The sequence below is a fragment of the Thermobia domestica genome, chromosome 9, assembly GCF_964235325.1.
Source record: "Thermobia domestica chromosome 9, izTheDome1.hap1.1, whole genome shotgun sequence".
Classification (NCBI taxonomy): Eukaryota; Metazoa; Arthropoda; class Insecta; order Zygentoma; family Lepismatidae; genus Thermobia; species Thermobia domestica.
Window position 1 is genome coordinate 26,815,669 of NC_137462.1, and position 25,348 is coordinate 26,841,016.

The 25,348-nt window shown below is 32.3% G+C and overlaps 1 protein-coding gene across 7 annotated transcripts in view; it reads left to right on the plus strand.

Moving 5' to 3' along the window:
* The window catches only part of Srrm234 (Serine-arginine repetitive matrix 2/3/4), a 391,760-nt gene that overhangs the window by 281,770 nt on the left and 84,642 nt on the right, over positions 1 to 25,348 (plus strand). For all 7 annotated transcript variants that reach the window (XM_081770790.1, XM_081770792.1, XM_081770791.1 and 4 more), the window contains 2 exons: positions 3,537 to 3,599; positions 24,687 to 24,818. In XM_081770790.1, the coding sequence (XP_081626916.1) occupies positions 3,537 to 3,599; positions 24,687 to 24,818 (195 nt within the window). The remainder of the gene's footprint in view (positions 1 to 3,536; positions 3,600 to 24,686; positions 24,819 to 25,348) is intronic.

A 25,348-nucleotide genomic window follows, 5' to 3' on the forward strand; every position in this document is an offset into this window, starting at 1 on the left:
GTTATTAATCTACAAATAAATTTTCGTTAAGTTACCGTGAATAACATGAATAGTTCGCGGACAACCAAACGGCTAACCCGAGTATAAGAGCTTCGCTTCGCTCAGCTCAATAAAAACAAACGTAACATATTTTATTATGAAATTTACTTATCTAACAAATTCGTGCACAAAGCAACCAATTAAACATCTTCCCTGAATCTTTAATCTGTGACATTGGTCTCATGATGAAAGTTTTTATACATATAAAAGGAAAAAGTCACAGCGAGACACACACCGAAAACGGGTAGATGTATGAACATAAAGCTGCTTGTTCTATATTAATGACACACCTTAAGGAAAAAAGTCAGTCGTATTATGTAATTCATTTCACTTCTACAGACGCTTTATTTCCTCATTAATATTGAGCATATTTTCCAGTATTTTAGTCTTCTTAGCTTCAAAGCTGTTCGAGATCTTTTTATTGTCTTCAGTTTCTTTTTGTTCGTTTTCTTATTTCTCACGTCGTTGATTTGTTGCTTCTGCAAAACGAGTACGAGCATTTCATGCATAATGAATCATGGATTTCCTTCTCCATGGGCAGTTTCTCAAAGTCACGAGAAGAAGCTACTGAAACATATACAAGTCTTCCAACATACCTGACACGAACTGACAGCTCGAAGAGCTGAGAACTTTCTTGTCCTTCCTAACACCTTGAATATACAACAGAAGATAGGAATAAATGTCAATAGCTTACTGACCAACACTACCATTTTCATCCCAACACAAAACAAAGCTTCACTGGAAAATTTTCTGAGCGTCTACAAGAGTACTTGGCAGAGCGTGCTGAAACATCCTTAAATAAGTTATGCAGAGAAATTCAGCTATTCTCCAGTTCTTGCCTCAGTTGCAGCCTTAAATGTTCCGTGCAAAGTAACTCACATCTTCCTATCAAGTATTAAATTGTCATTTGGCAACATCTTGATATCTGACTTGAAGGGATGCAGACAAGTAAAGTTTACATTGGGACCATCATTGAAATTTGAATGATCTCTTTTAAATTCAACGGTGAACGCTTCTCTTTGAAAGCGATTAAAAGATATGAAGCTGTATAATTCCCTAAAAAACGTCATTGTTAAATAACGCGTGCGCACTTGCATTTCCCTCCAGAATTGCACATATGTGTCCCTTTAACGACTGAATTAATTCACATATAAAGTATTTGCGACTACTGGAATTGGTACGTATACCGCTATCGATCGATACCCCCTACGTCACCGTATCTCACCACAACTCACACAGTGCCATCTCCAAATACAGGAGGTCTTTTTCCCCGAACCCTGTGTATCATTGTTCAGAGGCTAGGATTAACGTATTGCATAGTACAGTGGAGTCTCTTTAATTCGAAGTCCAAGGGGACGAAGAAAAAATTCGAACTATCCAAAATTCGAATTAACCAAAAACTCTCGTTTAAGATAAAATCAAGGGAGCAAAATAACTGTACTGTATATGAAAAACTAATTAACATGCAATGCACCTTACCTATAAAGCACCACATTTTCGTAAGGAATTAGAATAGGCGCCGCGATTCGACTTTGTGCATGATGCACGCAAATAGATCACAAACGGATCTGCTTACCTTTTTGTCACTGTTTTAGTTCAGTTAAAAAGAATTGCACAAATATCTCGTTCTTGCAAGTCGTTTGCTAGTGAAGGACAGGGTTCAAGGTAATTAACGTTTCTACAGAAGGGATGGACACTTCCAGGTTATTGAGGAGGTGGAGAGATGCGTACCAACAATTTTCTGCCGGATTCTCTATAACGGGAGGGAGTCCAGCTGAGGTGATATCAACAAAATTTCTCTTTACCATGGTCGCTTCTGGATAAGATAACAGATAAATAAAAACCAGTTAAAATTACATTGTTCTATTTGCAATTTATCGAACATTGCAAATTTTTCCATTGTAAATACTTCGAATTATCCAAACAGGAGGTTCAAATATTCAATTTACCCACGATATTTTTTTTTTTTTTTTTTTTTTTTTTTTTTACCATTGTTCTTAATAAAGTTTTCAAGGGGAATAAGCTTTTTGAATTATCCAAGTTCGAATTAGAGAGAGTCCGTTGTATATTCAATTGACTTTGGGAATTTGGCATTGAAGCATAAAAATAAAGTTTCTATACCATTGTTAAGTTTCAAGATACGCAAGTAACTAGCTTGCAGTAGATACCGGAGTACATACCTTCCAAGAAGTTGGAAAAATTTCGAAAAACCGATTAACTTTTTTTTTATTATTATTTATTTCCTTATTATAAACTAATTTTTATTTCTTAATTAAGTATCGGAACTTCTTAAGAACTTTGTAATTTACAATTACTTTTTGCGAGTAAGTATCGCTAGCTCCAAAATTCATGATATAAGTAAAATGTACACATATTATTTTTCGACTTGTTTTATTATCTGATTTCATTGTGGACAAATATTAATATGCTTATATTTGTTATTCAAATAATGTTTCTTCTGTTATTCGGATATCCAAATATTTGTCTTCAATATTCGAACATTATTCGAATATGTTCGTTATTCTGATAATTCTTCGTTATTCTGATAATTTTTCGTTATTCTAATAATTTTTCGTTATTCGAACGATTGTTCAAGTAATTGTTTATTATCCTTTTAATTATTCAAATAACGGATTTTGTTCGAGTTTTCGAATAACAAATATTCAAATTTTAACAGCACTAGCAAACATCCAATCAAAATTAAAATTATGTAGGAACGTGGGAGGACGATTCAAATTTAAAAAAAAAAAAAAAAAATACTTAATAATATTCTCCCATGGGAAAACTAAATATTCGCAAAACGTATCGGAACAAGGTAGACCCGTCTTCAACAGTGGTTAGGTAACAAGGATGAAAATGGATGAGAGAATTATGGTATAGAAAAAGGAACATGCCACCAAATAAATATAATGTGAGAGATGGGTACTAAAAATTACGAGCAGAGCACAGTGCGAAAGAAAGAGCTGAGTTGAAGGAAGCGCGATGTCTATGTTACGTCACTATTGCCAGATCTAAAATATACATCAAAGGTAGGTAACCAGATTTTATCAGTGTTGCCAAACTCCAGATTTAAAGCCGGCTTATATTTATGAGTAAAGAACGATTCTTTAATCTATTTTTTTCTTCTAAACCTATTCCTTTTTCTGTACCATATTTCTTTCATCCATTTTCATTCTTGTAACCTTACGACTGAAGACGGGTCTAGCTTGTTCCGATACGTTTTGCGAATATTTAGTTTTCCCACGGGAGAATATATTGATAAGTACACTTTTTTTGCTTGTTTGTTTGTTTGTTTGTTAATTTGAATCTTCCTCCCATGTTCCGATACGTTCGGAGAATATTTAGTTTTCCCACGGGAGGATTTATTGGTAAGTAACCAATTTTTTGTTAATGTAATCAAAATGTTGATTTTGTTTGGCCATATTTTTTTTTACCTCCCCCTCTTCGTAGTTTTCACTGCTAAAAATTAATGCAATTTGTGTTTGGTTCATTTTCAGTTCATCCAGCCCTGAAGTAAGGCGTGAAAAGAGGAAGAAATCGAAGAAGCATAGGCGAGACAGGTAATGAGATATTACCATTTGAATGTTTCTGCTGTGTTTCAGTCTCATTCTGATCAGTATGGGGAATAGGTTAATTTCTGTTACCAAGACTTTGTATTAGTACATTATATTTAAATCTTTCTGTTAGGTGTTTGTATAGTTATAAATATCGTTATTGCTGTAATAAATGTGTTTTATTCTTGTTGAAAACGTTTTTAAATCAGCCAAATAGCGGAGAGAAGACTACTATCAGTATGTCAGTTTTCTGATTTTCTTGGAAATGTGTTTTCTTTTATTATTTTATTTTTTCTTCCTATACGATTACGAAATCAGTTATGTATCAGTTACATACACTGGTGTTTCAGCTGTACTGTGTTATCTCACATTTACAATTACGATGTGATTACAGACAACTTGTACGAATCGCATTTTGGTTCATGTGCTGTAGTATGTTCACTAATTTTCCAACGATAAGTAAATGTGTCTGTATCTCTTAATTGAACATAAGTTAAAATCATGCGGAGTGGAAAACTTGAAGAATAAAGTTTGTCACAACTCTCAGTCTATAACATCAGATAAATTAAACCCCTTGATACATGAAGTGTCATATATCGTACATCCTATTGTATTACCTTTGACACAATAGTCGTTATTTCATGGCAATTACAAGATCAGTTTTTGTTATGTTTAGTCCAGGAGCGATGTAAAAATCTACAAGTGGTTTGGAGTGGTCATTAGATAGCCTTTCGCCAGTGTCTTGATTTTCGACTTTCCGACAGATTAAAAAGTATTATATGGCAATATATCAATGGAAATCTGTAGTAATATGAAATTCTTGCTGTTATTTTGGACTAGATTCATATTTCGGAAAAATTTCGAAAGTGTCGTTGTCCTTCTTAATGCATGATGCATGAATGATTAAATATATGTGATAAAATCCTAAAAATTGTGCATAAATTAAGTCAAAAATTATAATTTAAAAAAAAAAATTGAATGGCCTTACAAAACATATGTTTACAAATAAAACTTCTATTCACCATCGAAGTTAAAGAAATCATGTCGTAAGAAGGTTGAAAGAAATCATGTCGTAAGAAGGTTGAAAGATCGGAAAACTTTGCTTTTGGTTATCGTTGATTGTAGCACCAACTCTCGCAGACTATGCACATATGAATTGAAAATAAAATAGTATATCTACTATGTTTTTTTACCCGTAAATAAAGAAGAAATTGAGGTTGACGGAGATAGAATTTCATTATCTGCTACAGTTCTTTCTATAAAACCGTAATAAACATGTAGGATGGAAAATTGCATGTACAGTATGTTTCAAAACAACACTGACAACGTTGGGGAGGTGATTCCTGAAACCAAGATAAGACAAAAGGTACAAACCAACCTGGGTGCACAAATGCTTCCTTTCGGAGTTATAGACTACCGAAAACGAAAAAAATTAACTTTAAAAGTCCATAGCTCCAAAACTATGGGACCTACCGTAGTCGGGTCAAGACTTCACTTAGGAACTAATATGTGGACTATCCAAAAATACATGTTCCAGAATCCTAAGGTGCTCACGCAACAATTTTTTGTAGAAGGAATTTAGCTACAGGCATATAATTTGAAGTAGTCACCAACTACCTGTATAAAAATTGTTGCGGAAGTACCGCAGGATTCTGAAACTGGAATATTTGGATAGGGCACATACTAGTTCCTAAATGAAGTTTTGATCCGACTATGGTAGGTCTCGTAGTATTTTAGCTATCTCCGAAGGAAACATTTGTGCACTCAGGTTGGTCTATACTTTTTGTCTTATCTTGGTGTCAGGAATCACCTCCCAAGCCTTGTCAGTATTGTTTTGAAACACCCTGTATAAATGTATAAAATACTTGTATTGAGAAGAGAATTGTTTATACATTATTAATAGAGAAAATATTCGTTTTCCTTCGTAAAACTAGGTAATTTGGGTACACTGTCGGGTGTATGAGTGTTCTTCCGCAAGATGCCAAGCTGATATATTTAGAGTTTTTCTCATTTGTTTATTCCTGAAGTGAAAGTGTATATTTCAATTAACACTGTTTAAGTGGTCACGCTGATGGGTGAAAATCAGTTACATTATTTTCATACTTGATTATTCTCTTTGATGATGCATTCATCTTCTTGATTTAGCAGTTTTTTTTTCTATTCTGAGATTAGATTTGTTTATTTCTTTTCCTCTAGCGCTATGCAACGCCTGGGATGTAGTAGTTTTATCAAATGTTGTAATAAAATTCAAATCGGTAATGATTAAATATTATTTTGTGTAGATGTAAGTTTTGAATTCCTTAGAATCACTTAATCGATATATTTTTATTTTTATTTACATTAAAACATTCTTTTTGCTGTTATTTTCGTATGACAGACTGTTCAGTACTGTGACATACATTACTGTGATTTAAATCTCATTTTCCTTTTTTTTTCTCTCTTTCTCTATGCTACGTAATTGTTTCTCAGTATGAAATGTTCGTATTTACTATACTATGCACCGTATTTGTGCGAATATAGGCCGCATTTTTTCCTAAATTTTGGCTTGAAAAATCATAGTGCGGCCTATAATCGAGATCTTCCTCCTCAGATCATAAATCATCAATTTCAAAATGACATGTACACGTATCTTCTGGGTGAAATTAATATCATTTCAAGTTACTGCAGTTACGTTTGCAAACCATCAAAGACTTAAGAAGAAAATAGCTGGAAAACATCCTTGGTCGCAAAAATTGCCACCTTCATTGGCTACCGGTAACACCTTACAACTAGCACAGAAAGCACTTGTACACACTTAATAGTTTTATTAACAGGAATACGTATCTTTGTTATACAGTGTATATATAATATATACGAAATACCGGTATTTATATACAGTAGCTGTTAAAAAAAAAAAAAAAAAAAAAAAAGTTTCACAAGACTATGTCAGCTTATTTGTACCCACCCAAACCATGTACAATCACTTCCCACTATTTCAGCATCACCAGCGTCTGATTCTTCACCCCCGCTAGACAATCTAGAATGCTGCTCAAGAGTCACTGTCACAAAGAAGGTCATGTTTATAAATCACCCTTAGTTATGCGAGAGTTAAGAAAGGAGAGGGAGAGAGATACATTTCAAAGTACTGTCTAATTTAACTTTTTCGTAAATTTAGTACCATGACCTATATTCGAGATTTAATTTTTTTCTATAATCTCGTGTCAAAAATTTAGCTGCGGTCTATATTCGCGCAAATACGGTAATACTCTCTCAGTATGAAATTCGTTCCCTTATTTGCAGTTTGAGCTTGATCTTATTTTCTGAGCCGAAACTTGAAACTTTCGTTTTTTAAATATTATATTTTAAGTTGATACTTTTTTATTTGAATAAAGAAAATATAGAACATACAAAGGCTATTTTTGTTTCTTTGTGTTTTGTTTTTAAGTTATCTTGGCATACATTAATCAAGATAATGAAAATTAGTTTATAAAATGTGAGATAACGCAGTTATTGTTTTCGTATTTATAAACTGATTTCAAATTTGTGTTAACTTTTGCATATAATTACAAAAATAAATAAAATGTACGCGTTTATATTAAATACAAATTTTGTCTTTCTTTTCATCATTTTTGTACTATGTAATGAGTCATGAAAATAATTAAGATGATGTATATTCTTGTAAATTACTTTTAATTGCTACAGTATATTGTGTCACTTCTGCTATGTTAAGAACATTATGTTAAGTTAATAATAGGAAGTGGTAGTTCTGTTCCACGCATACGTGAAGTGGAAAGGTTTGTGTCAAAAGACTTTCTTTTTTAATTAAAATTCTTTTATAGTTTAGTTCATTGCAGAATCGTTCGATATGTATTTATTTATAAAGCTTTTTTACGTTACGTTAAGATTATATATCATACTTGGTTAGCGAAAAGGTAAAACTGGATTCAAACCAGCATTCTAAGAAAGGCATTTCCAGATGTTTTCTACTTCTGGGGATTCAAGGGAAACTTTTTTTTTTAAAAAAAGAACAGTTTTTATTAACTGTTATTGAAATAGAAATATGTTGGTCGTAAGTGGAAATTGTCTGTAAACAAACAATACAGGAGACCCCTTTTGTGTATCGTGAATACTTACGTTTGCCTTATTTATATAGTGATTTGTTTTTCTTGTATGAACTAAAATTCTAGGTTCATATATCGTGTAATTCTTTTTGCGATAGCGTCAAGTACTGTCGCCTTAAACATATGTCCAATATTAAGTTTTTATTGAAAATTTATCTAGAATAATTATAATGCTAGAAGTTTTGATTCAAACCTAATCATGAATGTTCGATACATTCGTGGGAACAACCGTAATATGACTAAGGTAAGATTAAAATGGTTTTATTAGATAAACTTACATGTTGCCTCAATAAGTTTCATTTCTACTTATTAATACTCATGACCATACTATTCATATCGCACTATTAATAGAACCTAATTCCGTGCTTGATACTTTCGTTGTTGAATTTTCTTAGGATATGAGCAGGTAAGGAAAGATTAGTATATCATCACAAATTCACTGGTATTTCTTATAATAATATTCTATAACGACGAAAGGTAGTTATTTTTATTGAGTATCTTTGCCAGAAAGCTGTGATTTGCTACTTCAGCGTTAAGGAGAAACTAACTAGCATGGTCAACAGTCCGAGAAATTAGGCTGGTGATGCGCGGGTTTCGTATCTCGCGCAGGTCATGGACGCCTTCATTTCATTTCATTATGGTCGTTCATTTCATGTAGTTTTCTTTGGCGTAAAAAGCAAAATGTGTTAACGTTGCACAAAAAAATAAATAGATACAGTTAAAGAAGTGGGCAGCAATTACTGATTACTTTGATTACTTGTTTACCCTGCTTCCCAACATGGCGTCCATATGAACCTTGGATATTTCTTAGCTTTTTCTCTGTACTTTAATATTCTATTCTCCTTAATTCTGCTTTCTGTCTGATGGAGTTTATAGAAAGACACGAATTTCACTAAGTGCCAACATCGGAAAGAAACGACCGCAGAGTTGATGTTTCAATCCATCAAATAGTCACCTCGATTCTTCCCAGATGTCAATTAAAGTCAATAGACATCGATACTTGCGCCATGTGTTAGCGTCGGTACAAAGAATAAGCACAACTCACTTGCTAACAGAGGAGCAAATACCATGTTAAACCAAATTGTTCTTACAAAGACACCTATGTTGTAACTAAATCAGAGCAGTTTTATTATTTTGTAATTAATATAAATCTCAAATAAAGTTTTAAAAAGGGAATGACCCAGGTCAAATTACTTGTCAAATTCAAATAATCTGGTAATAAATAAATTTTGGTTCGTTGTATACTGTTTTTATATAGTCTCATCACAATTCAACATCTCAGTTTGATCTTAGAATATACACGTAAATTTTAATATTCCTTAAAACGACAAAATAAGTGAAAAATCAAGTGATAAAGATATTTGAAATTAATACAGTAATGATACAAGAAGGTCATAGGAGAAGAAAATTTTTAAAAAGTAAATACAGTAGGAGTTGAACCAGGTAAAAGCGAACTCCTAAATTTATAAAAGAAGCACAAAATATACATGAATTAGCACGAAGCACAAAATATAATTAAATATAATTTACATACATTACGGACTCATAGATTAAGTGAACAGGTGGCATCTATTGTGAAGTGCTTTTTTGTGGAAAAATAACGTGTAATTCGTATACTTAAGTGTAGAAAACTGACACTAAATTTTCAATTTTTATTTTTTATTTACAGTTTTAAGAATAACAGACAGTATCATTCTTATTCAATTATTACTTTAAGCAGCATGGTGTGCACTTTTACGAGTTGTTGCCTTCTTGATAAAATTATTTTATTTCATTTTTCTTGCTTAAAATAATACCCCAGTATATTCTAGAGTTTGTTATTGTGGCACATGCCCAAGTAAATGCATACAGATTAATAATATGCTTTAAAACGATTATTGATGGGGAAAATACACACCAACCTGTATTAGAGTCTCATTACAAGTAAGAACTGTGTGTGTATATATATTCCGTTGTACTGTACACAGTAAGCCCCCCCCCCCCAAAAAAAAAGTGTTTTTTGGTTAAAATGAGTGAGTTCTTATGAAAGAGGATTTTCTAGGACAGCAATACCCATCTCCCTCTTGACACGCTCCTCATTTTTCTGTTATGTCTTCTCCCAAAAGAAGTAGTGGTTACTTTTAAAATCAATGCTTTTTCCCTTCTTTAGTTTTAATAGTCCCCTTTCACCACACACCATAAAAAAGAAAAGCATTAATGTATTTAGGTAATTATCCAGTACAATTTCTGTCTTCCCCGCACCCTTCTTCCCGAATCAAGCACGGGATAATGCTTTAAAGTTTTTAGCATAATTCACCAGATCTTAGTGAAACTTCAGAAAGAAAAAAAAAAAAAAAAAAAGGAATGGAAATTACCAATCATGCCTCCTACAAATCAACCAGTATCTCTCTCGAAGTACTCGAATCATTCCCAGGAGGAGAGAATATGAACTATTTTCGGTGAATTATTCTTAGTATTCGATGGAAAAATAAACTAGTTTTAAATGAAAAAGTAAGTATAATGTAATACTTTGTCCCCCGGCCACAAATGGCAACATGACACTGAGCATAAAAAATAGAATACTTGTGGTGGTCATCCAGTAACACAGGGGTTTCTCTTAACCATCAGTAATTTGCATACTACCTGTAGAGCGTTTCTACTATTCATAGAAGGGGATATGGAATATCCACGAGGTCCCTTCCTCGAATAATCATATTATTTAATTATTTTTATTAAATTCTCAGTGAAAATCCTCATCCTCACTCCCCATTTGACTTACAAAAGTTTTGCTATGAATGGTTTATTATTTTTAATGAGGTTTTCCAGAACTTGACAGTGCTGTGGAATCTAGAATTACAGACATTGTTTTAAGTGATTGATTTACAACTTTTCTCTTTTCCCAAATCAAATACTATCTCCCGTGAATAGTTATAATCACACTCATTAGGGAAGATACGAGGTAGTTGCAATGCATTATTCTTAGTTTTAGATTAAATTATAAAATGGACTGAAAATCAGATTAGTTGAAATATTTTTGCACTTTAAGTATTTCTGTCCTCCCCAAAATTACTAATGACGCTCTGCGTGTCGTGGTGCTTCCCCCCCCCCCCCAAAGCACCCCTGGTCTAGGATATTAAATTTCACTCTCAGAGCATTTCTGCACATGTAGGAAACTAGTATGTTCTGTTTACAAGTATAATGTTACTAGTATCAAACCATTACAAGGGATCAACTAAGAGTAAAATGAGAAAGTGCATATCAAAGACTACTGTGTCACATATTAATTTCGATCGGGAGAGTATTTCTGTACGATGTGGAAAACCTTTATTTTATGTTTACAAGTATAGTGTTGTTAGTGTGAAACCATTAAAAGTGCTTTAGCGTATATGATTTTCTGCTGTCAAGTGCTTTTTAACACTACGCTCGTTTATGCGCATATCCTGTGTCGCTGATGCGCCTGCTCCTTACGGACTTTCCCCAGCGCTACTGCGCGACCGCCCTGGTTCTATTTGTTAACATTCATGCTTTTAGAGGCCACTTAACACAAGGTGATTTGTGTTTTGCACAATCGTTAAAAGTCCAGAACGAACGTCTTAGGGAATCCTTTGAACCAAAACAATTGAAAAAAAATCTGTCTTTTTAATTTGACGGACTATTCTGCACCTGCACCTATTTCGCTTTAGGGCAGGGCGAAGCTGCGGATCCGTGTGCGGATGCGTTCGTAGCAAACAGGTGCGAAGCGATGTTGGGTATACGCGTAAATGAAAATTTCTTCAGAAACGACAATCATTACTCATACATGAAATTAAATAGCACTTTTTCATATTTTCCGTGCTCACTTTACGCAGTACCGCTCATTGTCGATATAAACTTACTTCCAGAAATTAATGTCATGTTTTCGATTCCTGACAGAAGTTTTTTACCTCTGACAGATCATTTAGTAGCGAACATTGAAGACGAAATGTGTGAAAAGTGCCGACTAAAATTACAGGTAGTTTTGACAATGTGTGTATTGTGCAACACTACTTCAATTATGTCGTTACAGCGACATTTTACTGTATATTTATTTTAGAATGCTGGTTAGAATCATTATTTTATACGTTAAATATTCATCTTAACGAATAAATAAATAAATAAATAAACATTGAACGTGAACGTGAATCTTTCCACACACACACTATAAGAAAATAAAATGGCACAAAAACAAAAAGTCTGCTTGACTGCAACTATAGTTTTTTCTTCTCAGTTAATAGCATACTGTGACACAATTGTAAGTACATGTTGCATTAATTTGTATAGTAGATTGACTATAAAGTGAGAGTTTCAGTTACTGAACTATGATAGTTTATATGTTCGTGACCCTTGTTAACCATAGGAGTGGTTGGAGCAAATATAGAAATGAGCTCCACATTATGTACAATCCTCTTAATGATGTATATTATGCACTAGAAAATAAAGCGTGAAAGCGGAATTATGGTTTAATTTTTAAGGTATAAGTTACAATTTATTTCTATTATTATTATTTTTTAAACGTTATATAACAATAAGGATAACATATTCTTTAGTATTTTAAGGATAAATTTATTATCTATTTGTGCAAGCTTTAGTAACTATGTCAACTACATTGACTACAATAAGTATTATGCGCAACGTATAAACGGTGTGCAGGTGACAGCTCTTTTTTTATTGAGAGATAAAGATTACTTTATATAAAATTGCCTTGGGTTATGGTCAGGAGACTTTATGCACTATCAGAAATAATTTCTCTACCAAATATTGGCAGAGACTAAATATGAAGAACTGTCTGCAAATCAAATGAAAATTAAAAAATAAAATTCTTCGATTGTTTCCGGAATTAAAAAGTCAATACCACAAAAGGCAAAAGAAATAGGATTTGTGGTATAGATACTTGTAGTTTGGAGCCACTTGCCACGTCTTGTGTACCTCAAATTCTGTTCATGCTCTTTCTACCTGAAAGCATTCTTTTTTTTAAATTTTCATAGTAATTCTTGTAGTTGAAAATACAACAACCGTACTGAAACGAGATTTTTAAACATACTTAATTAAAATCACAAAATAGATACCAATTTCTGCAAGATTTTTAAGCTTTTATTATTTACGTTCGCTTTTATTGGATTTCCTGTTTAATTTTCTGTTTATTATATATTTCTAAACAAGATTGTACGTGTAACCGTTGTGAGAAATACGGATATCTTTTTTTAAAAAAAATCTGTATCGCTATCCATATAAGAGAGGTTATATGTACCTCTATAAAAATTGAAATAGATTAATTGAAAGTAATAACTTATTCTTGTATAAATACCAAAACTTTGAAAAAGAAAAGTTTTCTTTGGAATAGCCATACTTTTTGATACCAATACACGGAAATTGTATACAATTTCGTGGCCACAGGGATATATTTGTCCCAAGCCATAACTGTAACCGTTGAAATGATAAACTTGCAATTACGATTTTTGAAATCTATGTGTCAGCTTTAGTGAAAATGACTCAAAAAATACGTTCTACCTCACTTACAATTCTTATGATACTGAAAGGGTTAACTAGTAGTTATCACTTACACTCACTAATTCTATACTTGAAGATTATAGTCATAGATAAATAAAATCATATAAAACGCAACTATTTACACACTATTTACATTTTGAAATGTTTCACTTCACTTCACTTGCCCAAATTTCACCCATAGACAAATCGCTTTAACTTGTAGATTCTGGGCATAACCGGAAAATTGAATTAATCTATTCAATTTAAAATTACTGACACTAGGTATAATTACTGACTTTTTAATGAAGCTATTCATAACTTTATCCCAGTTTTTGTCAGGGTGAGATTCATCCATACTACACGTTGAATGTTTGGTCCTACTGTAATATGTCTCAGAAACATTTCTATTAATTTCTGATAACTTTTTCCTAACAATTTTGACTTACTTTCATTTGTATTTTGATAAACTTGAAATCACGAAATCTTGATCCTTTCCATCCTTTATTTGTTCTTTTGTTCTTTTATTTTGGTTTCTATGTTCCTTTTAATCATCCCGATGAAGGAATTCCCGTATGGACAAACAGCGTAATATATCCTAGTATTGTTAATAAACTAAATTTTGTAATCCGACTCCAGTAATCCACTTATATTCACAGCATTACTAAAACATTTTCTTCAAATATGTTAATTCCTCAAATCTAAAATAATCAATTCTGTAATAGGGCTGACCTGTAAATCTACATATATTTTCTGCCAAATAATACAAAAATCAAATAATCATTGTGGTGTGATTATTATTATTTGTAGACTGTGTATTTTGGCGCACTTCTCTGAGGCTTTTCACTTCCACTTTTAAAATGTTTTGTCGAGCGTGTGTGTAGAACGTGATTTATCATAAAACTTTCAGAATATTTTTATTCTTATAAAATACAACTTTTTTTTCTTTCTTTTTTTTGAAAAAAGAAATATTATGTATGAGCAGGAAAGAGATTATATATATGGTGAGAAAGATTTGTGGATGTTAACTTCTATAGTTACGATCAAATCTAAATTTTTAAGTGGTTTTACCATTACAATGGTAGAAACAAAAAGCACACTTTTTGTCTGAAGACGTACTTTATATATATAAAATTAGCTTTCTAGTAGGAATCTATTTCAGTACTGATACCTTGAACCGAAAGAGAACGTTACATATAAATCACCATTTATTAGTTATTTATGCTACAGTTATTTCTGACTTTCTTTTCGTAAAATAATAATAATAACTATTGAAAGTGGCAGAAAATAATTATATCCTGTATCCTGAAGGATATATGTAATTCGGCTCTTGGTGAAGCATTATTAATAAACAAACATATATGTTAAAAATTTACAATTAAAGATATCATGGTATGTTGCATGAATTTTATTTTATGGCTGTTGGATTAACCACCTTGTCCTTACTGTTTATTCGAATATAGGTTTATTATATCTTACCTAAAAATTATTCCTTTATTAACTTCTAAAATCCACTTATTTGATAGTGGACAGTACAGTAGCAAACTTAAAGCAAAGTTACACATAAAAACTACTTAACCGAACTTTATTTAATAGTGTTTTATGTATTGGTCATCTGTTTTAGCAAGTTCTTTATTAATAACGAACAACAACTCAGTTTAACCCAAGTTTCTCGGGAATTGTATTAATATTAATGATAAAAATATCACATACATTACCAAACCAAACTTCCAATTTACCTACGTAGTTATTAAAAATAAGTTTTAAGCGTATCTTCTCCCATATCGAAATGTAGTATCAAATATTATAAGCTAGTGTTCTTTTTCCGAATTCTATTCGATGATATGCTATAATTTTACAAACAATTTGCTTAAGATACATGATTCTTTTTAAATTGTTATTCAGAACCAATGCTTTAAAGTTGATTATTGATAACTTAGAAATATACAAGTGTAGGCCATGATTTTGTAGGTTTAATGGAACACTTTGCGTTGAAACAGCAACAAAATTACAACCAAAAATAGTTACATTAGTCCCCTAGCTGGGAGCTCGACGCAATTCTTCCCTCATTTCTTATTTTAATTAGTTCTTCATTCAATCTTCTGTCTGTTACATTTTGACTAATTAAATAAAGCTATTAAAAAAATTACATTTATATGTAGAAATGTAACGCATCTAAACCAATTTCTAGCTCAATTTGTGTGGTTTTAATGTGTATCCGTGTTCTTATTATTCTATCACTCGGAAGAAGTCTTCCAATTTCGTTTTCAGCTGAAGCAAACACATTAGCACTTTCGAATTATTTTTAATTGTTAAATATCTGTACTATATCGTGACCCTTCATAAGTATCCCTTTTAGTTTGGTTTCTGTTAATGACTTTGTGTTTTCAACAGCCCTTTTCTTATTTTCTATTAGTCTGTTGGACAGATATGTAGGACATACAATTAAGTCGGTGATCACCGACATCATGTTAGTTTATGCCGATTATTGATTACTGTGAGGAAGTATTCTCTATTTCGTTGAAATCAACACTTGTTGTAATCCTCCGATTTTATCAGTTTCCTTTTCAATTTTTTAAATTGTTCTTCTGAAAAGAGAATTAAGTCATATACAATGACATATTCTGTTACAGCAGATAGTATTTCAAGTTCACAGTTTCCCTTTCTTTGATTCCTTCATATTGAACTCATGCAAGTGAACGACATATTCATACTTCCGTAAGCAAAAAGTTTTATATACCAAATGTCCAGCGATTCAAGAGAAATCTATAAAAATAGTAACTGTTTGTTCAGTGTTTAATTTCCAACGATATGATTTTTTAGGTATCATGACAGCCCATATCAATTGTAGGAAATGGTTACTTCACATAAGGTAAAAACTTTTCCCAGTTAAAATGGCATGTCATTATAAGAAAAATAATGGGTGTCCCCTGTATTTTTCGCGATCAAAAGTACTGTTTGCAAAAACGTGCTTTCATTTTCTTTTTTTTTTTTTTCCTCCCTTTCCTCCGTTTGTCATTCATTGTAAATATTAGTAACATGTTTGTCATATATATGTCCTACGAGAGTATTTTCAAAAGTTTCCAGAAAAAAGACACTGAAATATCGCGTCACTTATAAAGCTTTCATGGCATATAGTGACATCTATAGGCAGGGGCTTGCTCGTAAGTGGTGAGTACTTTTTTACATTTGGCGAGTAAAGTCCGATCAATCAAAACCGTGAATTCAAGAATAAATAGCAGACATCAGCAAGGGCGCCCATGTTGTGGTTTTCAAGGATGGGGGGGGGGCAAGTATAAGCAACGTTTCAAATATAGTTTTCAAATTTTGCTGTAACTAATGTAAAAATTCTATTGGGTTTTCGATATTTCCAAGTACAATTTCATCTTAGGGGAGGCAAGCGCCTCCCTTGCCCCCCTGATGGGCGCCCTTGGACATCAGTCTTTTTAAAATTTATTTATTTGTAAGAGTCATGCCAATAAACAAAGTAAAAAATACATTGATATGTTTACTGTGTCGCAAAGTGATTTTTGTTTATTTGCATAAACACGATGACTGCAAAATGGTTTGGCTAGTAAATTTTTGGCTGGCGAGTATTCGCAAGCAAGATTTTTCGAGCCCTGTCTATGGATAAATAATGCATCAGTGTCAACTGTCTTGTCTGTGTCAATTCGTTGGATAAAGTCATTTGAATCAGTCGCTGTGCGTTGAGCGCTCCTACTGCATGACAATGCTCCAGTTCACACAGCTACTTTTGCCATGGCTGCAGTGCTAAATCTGGTCTGTAGAGTGAGTGCTGAATCTCCCCGAAGCTATAGTGTTTTACTGCTGTCTTGGCACAACAGTCGTGTGTACTGGAGGATTGTCATGCAGTAGGAGAGCTCGACGCACAGCGACTGATTCAAATGACCGAACTGACACAGCTAAATAGTTGAATGTGATACATTATGCTTTCATAGATGGCAGTATATGCCCTAAACGCGTTACTACCAGTGGCACGATATTTCACTGTCAGTCCGGAACTTTTCGAAATACCCTTAGAGAGAGACAAAGACAGACTACCTTGACATACGTAAATACACACCCGCAGGACAAAACGATTGCGTGGAAAGAGTTGATAAGTATGATGTAGGTGGTGGTGGTGTGAGTGACAACATACGCGCGGCAGTGACTGTGAGGAGTAGACGAAGTTTACCGTACATCTCATAATTGAGCATTGGGAATATGGTAAGTCAGTTCACCTTCAGAGCTGTGTTACGACCGCAACCAACTGTTGACAGGATTATAGTGCAGTTCAGACTGAATGAGTGAGGCATGAGTGGAACCAAGATTGAGTCGATCGGAACCAACACCACTTCTGAAAACATGCTGTCGTTTGGAGTGCCTATCCATGCAAATCTGTCAGTGACATCGGAGCCGAAATTGACAGTTCGCCAGAAATTATCCAGCAGTATTTTATAGTTCTGCACACAAGACCACAAATGGCACGAAGAAATAGTTGGACTCCCGCCATACGTAACACCACACTTTTAAAACTGTATGAAATTTTCCAATAAAGAGCCAAGTTTGCGAAGTACAGTTCGTCGATAATGGATGTGGATGACTACTGGATACCATGCTATGTAAGGTTGAAGCTATTTATGCTGCCGAAGGAGGCTCCACGAAGTATTAACTCCAGCAGTAACAGTGTCCTCCTGTCACTGACCATTGTTACAGACTCGTTTTGCGGGTGCCTTTTTACTTACTGTCACAGTATTTTATATGACTCATGATACCGATATATATATATATATAGCAAGTTTCACGCCTGGCATCCATAGCGTTAAAAAGTAGTAATAATCATATTTGTCACCGCCCTTCATTTTCGAGATTGAATTTTCAAGAACTAATTGTGACCATAACTTGATCAGGAAATGATCAAGCACCATTTATAAAAAATGATCCCGATCCAAAGAGTAGTTTAGCTCTACCATGTATCTTACAAGCACATTCTCTTTCATATAATTCACATATAAGTTCATTTTTTGAAACGAATGTTATATAAAATAAAAACTGATTTAAAAGAAAATAATATGGCTTCAGTAGTCTTATATACCAAGCAAGCTACAGTACTCCAACGATAGTGCTTTTGAAAGTTAGTATATACTTCGTATATATCTAGGTATACTCTTTCAATGGTATAATTTTTTATCTGTCACACACTTCGTACGTTAAATGTCGAATGTGTTAAGTAACACGCTTATTTGTTTATGCCTGTTTAATGAGCTGTTGTTTTCTCGTAACTTTAAGGTTGCATTCAATTAGTGCAGTTGTATACTGTTTGTTTATGTACATTATTTTTTATAGCATGGCATTTTTATTTTCCTTGATTTTCCATTTTCCACCTTCGTAGCCTACTGCTGTTTTTTTCACTTATCTACAGTGTAGCTCATACAAAACTAAGATACTCATCTTTATTAGGTGTTGAATTAAAATCCGCGTTACGGGCAATATCTGAATAATGTCCACCATTCAATTATCTTAATCGGGTATAGCTTCATTTTTTACATAGAATGCGACGTGTTCTGCTTTTGTGTGTCAATTTATATCATGTTACATAATTTAGCATAAGTCAGGGTATATACCCGAAGGGTGATATATAAATAGCAAGTTCAACATAGATCGCTTTCTTGAATGGAGGTTTCCATTCTTTGCAAGACTTGAGATAGAAGTAATTGAAGATATACTTTATCACCGTGAGTTTCTGCTTTTGAAAAACATTTAAAGGTCATTGTGTACTTCAAAAGCATAAACCGTCTAAAGGCAACAGTCACACAAGGCATTCCTAAAATCAATCTTGCAACACTAGCAAGTGCAGGCTGTGGCTATTGTGAACGTTTTTAAATATCACTATTCGCGTATATAACCTGACATTTGCCTCATCTTTTAGACATCATGAGAATGCAAGGTTTTAATAGGCAAAATAAGTAGCCAGTTTGACGAAGTAAGTGTATTCGTACTTGTTTCTACAATAAGTCCCTCGTTAGCTGTATTTATTTCAATCTGTCTGCTGTGTGTGGATATTAAGAGGCAAGCTGGAATATGTCAGTATATGAAACACTTAAAACCTTATAGTTACAAAATATTTCATCAGCTGCTTTGAATAAATCACATATTTTAAAAAGAACTTTTTTTTTTCGTAACATGTGTCATACAATTTGAGTAGATTCTATATGATATAAACTAAGCTATACGCTGTGACATAGAAGAACCTGTAAAAATAGTCTAGTAATTAATGATAACTGATTTTCAGATTACGAAACATGCCATCCCTAAGTCTTTTTATATATTTAACTCTTATTTCAGCAATTTATTTTCGGTTTGTTTGGGTTTTTAAAAAGAAAAATAGAAAGAAAGAACGGAGAATTGTGTGTTTTATTAACCTAATAGAATGATAACCGTTATCTGTAGTGATATCAGGAAAGATATACTTATTTGTTATCAACAGCCCGAGGTTTTGCCAGCACACTTTCAATTCATTCAGCGTAGTGTAAAGATACTAATATATATATATATATATATATATATATATATATAATATATTTCATTTACTAACAATTAGAATATTTGTGTGACGTTCATATTAGTGTAGTTTTTTTTAACATTTAAACAATCTACCTCATTTCTTGCTTAATTGTGTGAGTCTGTTTATCTTTTTATCATGTTTTTTATCCTCTCTTTTTATTCCCTAACCATTTCAAACCATACAAAGCAATCACATTATTTAATATCGTCTCTCTATTTTTTTCTGACAAGACCGTCCTTATTGGTGGGTTGAAAAGGTAATAGTATTCCCATATGTCCTTGGTATGAGTGTGTAATTAACCATTTCAGGCCTCCTTTACTATGAAAAAAACAAAAAAATGAAACCTCATTGCTACCTTCTCAATTTTTCTTTGTATTTTGTATTGGTTTCACTGAGTTGCTATAATTATATTGTTTTTTTTTAGAAAAAGAAAACAGCTATATTTTTATATATGAAACTAACTATTTGTATAAATTCATTGACAGGCCGATCAAAAAACCAAGTTTATACAGCATGAATGAAAATTTATTTATACAATATTCATGAGCACAAGAAATATATTTATATATATACTTTCTTTATAAACGTTTAGTAATATCATTACAGAAAGATAAAACTTAGTAATATTTATATATATATATAAGTTTTAACTAATTACTGTTAGTAGGGAATTAATTGCTACGAAACAACATATTACCAATGGACTCTTAATCATGGGTTTATTTTACATGTTAAAACATTTTTTAAAAAGAACATATACATTGATGTTGTGTGCTTAATGATGTATTGTAGTCATCTGCAGTCGGATTCAAGTTGTGTATTTATTTAATACTTGAAGGTAGAAAGTTAGTATTATAGTTGCTAAATAACTTTATTGGAACTTCTAAGTTCTGATTATTATTGTATAGTGGAGACATAGCACTTACATAAAGCGTAAGCATATAAAATAATATTTGTAAAAGAGACAATAAATCGTAAACATAATTTTAAACGTATTTATTTGATAAATGAATGAGTCGTCGTTACAGCATCTTAATTGATTTAATAATTTTACAGAAGATGGTGCATGTTGCTATCTAAAGCTGTTACTTTACATATACTACTAAGCATAACTTATAGAACTAGCAAAATAGGTTCCTATTTAGTGTACTCTGTTCGGGTTCGATCTTTGTGAAACATAACCATACCTGAAAACTGGGGGAAGAGGTGCGATTAAAAAAAGAAAACGTATACACATGTGTTTCATAAGTATGAACTAGCGCATTTCTGAGGGATTTCAAACCCCTTACAGCCATCTCTTAAGAGTCTGACATAAAAAAAAAAAAAAAAAAAAAAAAAAAAAAACTTTGTTTGTTTTTCATAAGTGAAAGGAGATAATGAAATGCCACTTACCACAATCATAGATAATGTTATTCTACAACAGAAAATATGAACCTGAAGAATTTTCAGTGTTGCCACATTAACATTTCCCCCCAAAATCTAAGTTAAGGCAGCAACTAGAGGAACGAACTCAACTGCATTTGATTACGTGTCATGTTGTTTTGGTGTCCTGTGAACTACTTTTTTAAATAACATTATCATTTAATTTTAATAATTGTATGTTAAAACTATTTTGTTTATTACAAAGTAAATACAAAATGTAGTTCACAGGATTCTAATACATAATCAAATGCAGTTGAGTTCGTTTCTCTAGTCACTGCCTTAACTTAGATTTTGGGGAAAATTTTATTCTAGCAACAATGTAATTTCTATGGATGGCAACACTGAAAATTCTTCAGGTTCATATTGTGTGTTGTAGAATAACATTAGCTATGATTGTGGCAAGCTGCATTTCATTATCTCCTTTCTTATGAAAAACAACCAAAAGAAAAAAGGTAAATTTTGTATTATTTTTAGTATATCAAGCTTTTAAGTACGGCCTTGCTGTGGAAGCCACCTGTGGGATTAGTCTTCAGGGTATAATTATGATAGTGAAACTAAATGTGCAAATGATAAAAATTTCTTCATGAAAGTATGAAAGAAATAGAAGTAATTACCTATATAATATTCAGTAACGTACGACCACACTTTATCTGTAGTATTATTCTACCTTCTTCAAGCACATGACGTTCACGAGTTGTTCAAGACTCGAAAGCTAAAACTTTATCGTGTTGTTATAGATAATTGTCACGTAAGTACTTCTGTTAAGTTAGATAACACAACGGATCCAAGTATCAACAGTTACGTAAGAGCTTAATGGGAGTGATGGCCATATATTTCATATCCTGTTTACCTTCTGATCATTTTAGGCCACTATGGATCCATATATTGCAAAATCTAACACACAAGTGAAAACAATTCTTTAATGAGGTTATATTTGAATTTTGTGGACAGATCACAAATGTTACAGTCAATTGGTGGGCAGTACTTTATTATTATAATATCCTCACTCTTCATTAATATTTTCGTCTACTTATTTTCATTTGACAGAAAAGTTATATCTCAAAATTAATATTTATCTTAAGTCAAATTACTATTTCTGTATAACAGATAAACATCTTTTTAAAAAATAATAACAAATGTCCGTCCTTCGTTATGGTTGGAAATATCATGGAACCATACCAGAACTAAATACATAGAAACAGTACTATTGTGAGAGATTAATAATTATTGTAAGAAAGAAAATAAGAACAGTGTATTAGTTTCCATTAGGTTATCGTAACAGATAACTAGCGTAGCCGCTAACGCTCTCACCTTCGGTACGAGCGGTCCCGGATTCGATTCCCGGTGGGGGCACTTGGTTGAAAAAAGTGTAAAAAGCTTTTTCAGGTCAACCATCCTGAATGGGGTTTTCTTGGGTTTTCCTCATTTACACCAGGCAAATGCCGGGATGGTACACTCATGACCAAAATGATTGTCGCATATCTATAACTGTCTTCTTGTAAGAATATAATTTGATAATGATTTTGCAGGATATTTTTATTACTGATACTATGTGTACAATCAGGAAATAAATATTTGTGGTAAATTTCATAGAAAAAGAATTATAAATTCGAAAATTAGAATGAGTAAAACAAAATATTGCTAAATGGACAAGAACGTTTTATTGTTTTTATTTACTGCTCCTTTGACATGAAATTTGCCACATGCCGATTACACACATATATGTCTTTGCCGATTATACACATACTAACATTATAAGAAATATCGAGGGAATTCGTTATCAAATTATATTCCTACAACAACATATTTATAGATATGTGACAATAATTTTGGACATGAGTGTACCTAACATACATGTCTCAGGCCGCTTCCTTCTCTTTCCTCAAATAGTGTGCTCGCCGAGTCACGTCATCTTTCAAAACGTGACGAGCTAACATGGCCATAGATGCCGAAAGCCCAGAATTCTAAATCCTAAATCCGTAATAGATAACTGTTTTGGCTTCAGTACGCTTATGATAATCTGTGGATAGTTCTTATTTGCACCGATGTATACCCACTTAAACTTCACAGCATCGTGCAAGATAATCTCAGTTGGGAAAGTTGATAATATAAGTGTATTTTTTACACTTCAAGAAAATCAGTTGAGGTGACTAACTGGATAGACAAAGAAGAAAAAAATATCCTCTTAAGCAAATTTGATTTTGAAGTAAAGAAATGAAAACTATAAGACCTTAACTTATTCTGAGAACTCAGTATAATTAAAATCATTAACTTTGCTTTATTCTAGATCTTGAACTGAATACATTCCGAAGGATTATAATTAACAAACTTATATGCTGAGCGAATTTAGACTGCGTTTGTCATTGTTTTAGTATCTAGTACCGGTACTTACTATAGGATATTTCGAAATTCCTATTTCAAGGTTTGGAAACCTTTTCCACTGAAGAAAGTGAGTCAAAAATTTGAAGTGAACTGCATTTCTCGCCAACGTAAGAAAACAAATTTAACAAATTTTAAGATTGCAAAGAGCAAACAGTAATGGCTGTCGAGAAAAGCGTCTAGAAAAGTTCAGTCAATAATATGTAGTTCACCTCATTAGAAATAATAGGCAAGAAAGTTTTTTTTATTATTGGAAAGATAATTGGAAATTCTCTGTTATTCTTTAAAAAGTTCTACAAGATTCTAAATTGTTTAATAACTTCCTATAAAATGTTCTAATTATTAGCTTTTGCGGAACATAGCGCTAACTAAAGTTAGTTTCCGACATAGCTCGAAATTCACATCTCAGAAGCGAAGCGATTACGTTTGTTCGTCACGTTCAATATTTGGGTTATTTTCGTGAATAAAATCACCTGTTTAAGTGTTGTTCTAGCTATTCTGGAACGTTGTGTAAAAAAAAATAAACATGTATACATATATATATGAAATACAACAATGAAAAATGTTTAAAAAATATTCAGTATTATAGGTAGTTTTCACGTGTACAATAATATTTATTTGATTTCATAGTGCCAAAGGAATAAACCCACGCAAAATGAATGTAATTCTGCTTAATCAATATTCAAAATATACAGACATTTCAGCCCTTGTATTGAGAGTCCATTGCTTTCTATAATTGTCAATATAACAATTTTCAAATATATTCTTGAATTTTTTTTTAAATTTTGTTAATTAGGATTGTAATTTTTTTTTCGTGTATAGATGTAGAAACTTTTAATAATAATAATCATAAAAATAATAATAATATAAAAATTTAGGCATTGACAGGAATATTAGATACTAGTTACATGATGAAAGTAAAAATATTTTCATGTTACTCTTTAGTTTGTATTTGTTTTTCTTTCCTCGTTACCAAAAAAGCAGAGTATTTTTTTTTATTACAGGTGTTGTAGTGTTTCTTCAAGGTTTTATTTATCTATCTATATATAAATACATATATGCATTCATACATAAGTGTGCATATATAATTATCTTTGTTGTTGTTGTTTCGTTATGTAATTTATTGCACTTTATGATGTTGCATAGGTCCGAATCACCAAAGTCTAAAAAAAGAAGCAAAGATAAGAGAAAAGATAAAGATAAGCATAGCAGGCACCGAAGATCGTCTTCTGAATCTGGCTCGTCTTCTTCAGTGACTTCCGCGTCCAATGATAGCAGGTGAGACACTCTTTTGTTTTAAATCACTAACTGCTACAAATTTACATTTTGGTACGCCATTGTAAATCGTATGAATTTTTTATTCTCTCAGCTCTCTCGTGTTTTTTTTTTTTTTTTTTTTTTCAACCAACCATTAAATATCCGACTATGTGGGACCCTTCTTTGTTTAATATCAATGCTAAAATTGAATTAAGTTAGGTTTCACACCTTGAAATTACATCGGAATAAGTTCGAATTTAACAAGTCGTTTTTAAATTGAGGTGTACTATGAAAAAATATTTTTGTTCGTTGAAAAGAAATTTTTAAGAAATTGCATCATTGTTGCAGATCAAATGACCCACAGAGTAGTTCTAGAATGTCTTAAGTAATATGGCTCCATTATGCCTCAGTGCCAAAGCGTAAAGCTGTTTTTGGAGAGTAGTATCACAAGGTTAATCCTAGATAGAGCTACATTAGTTTTTTTACGCATGTTTGTGTATTATTATGTATGTTTTGTCATTCATACATTTTTTTGAAGATTAGATATATAT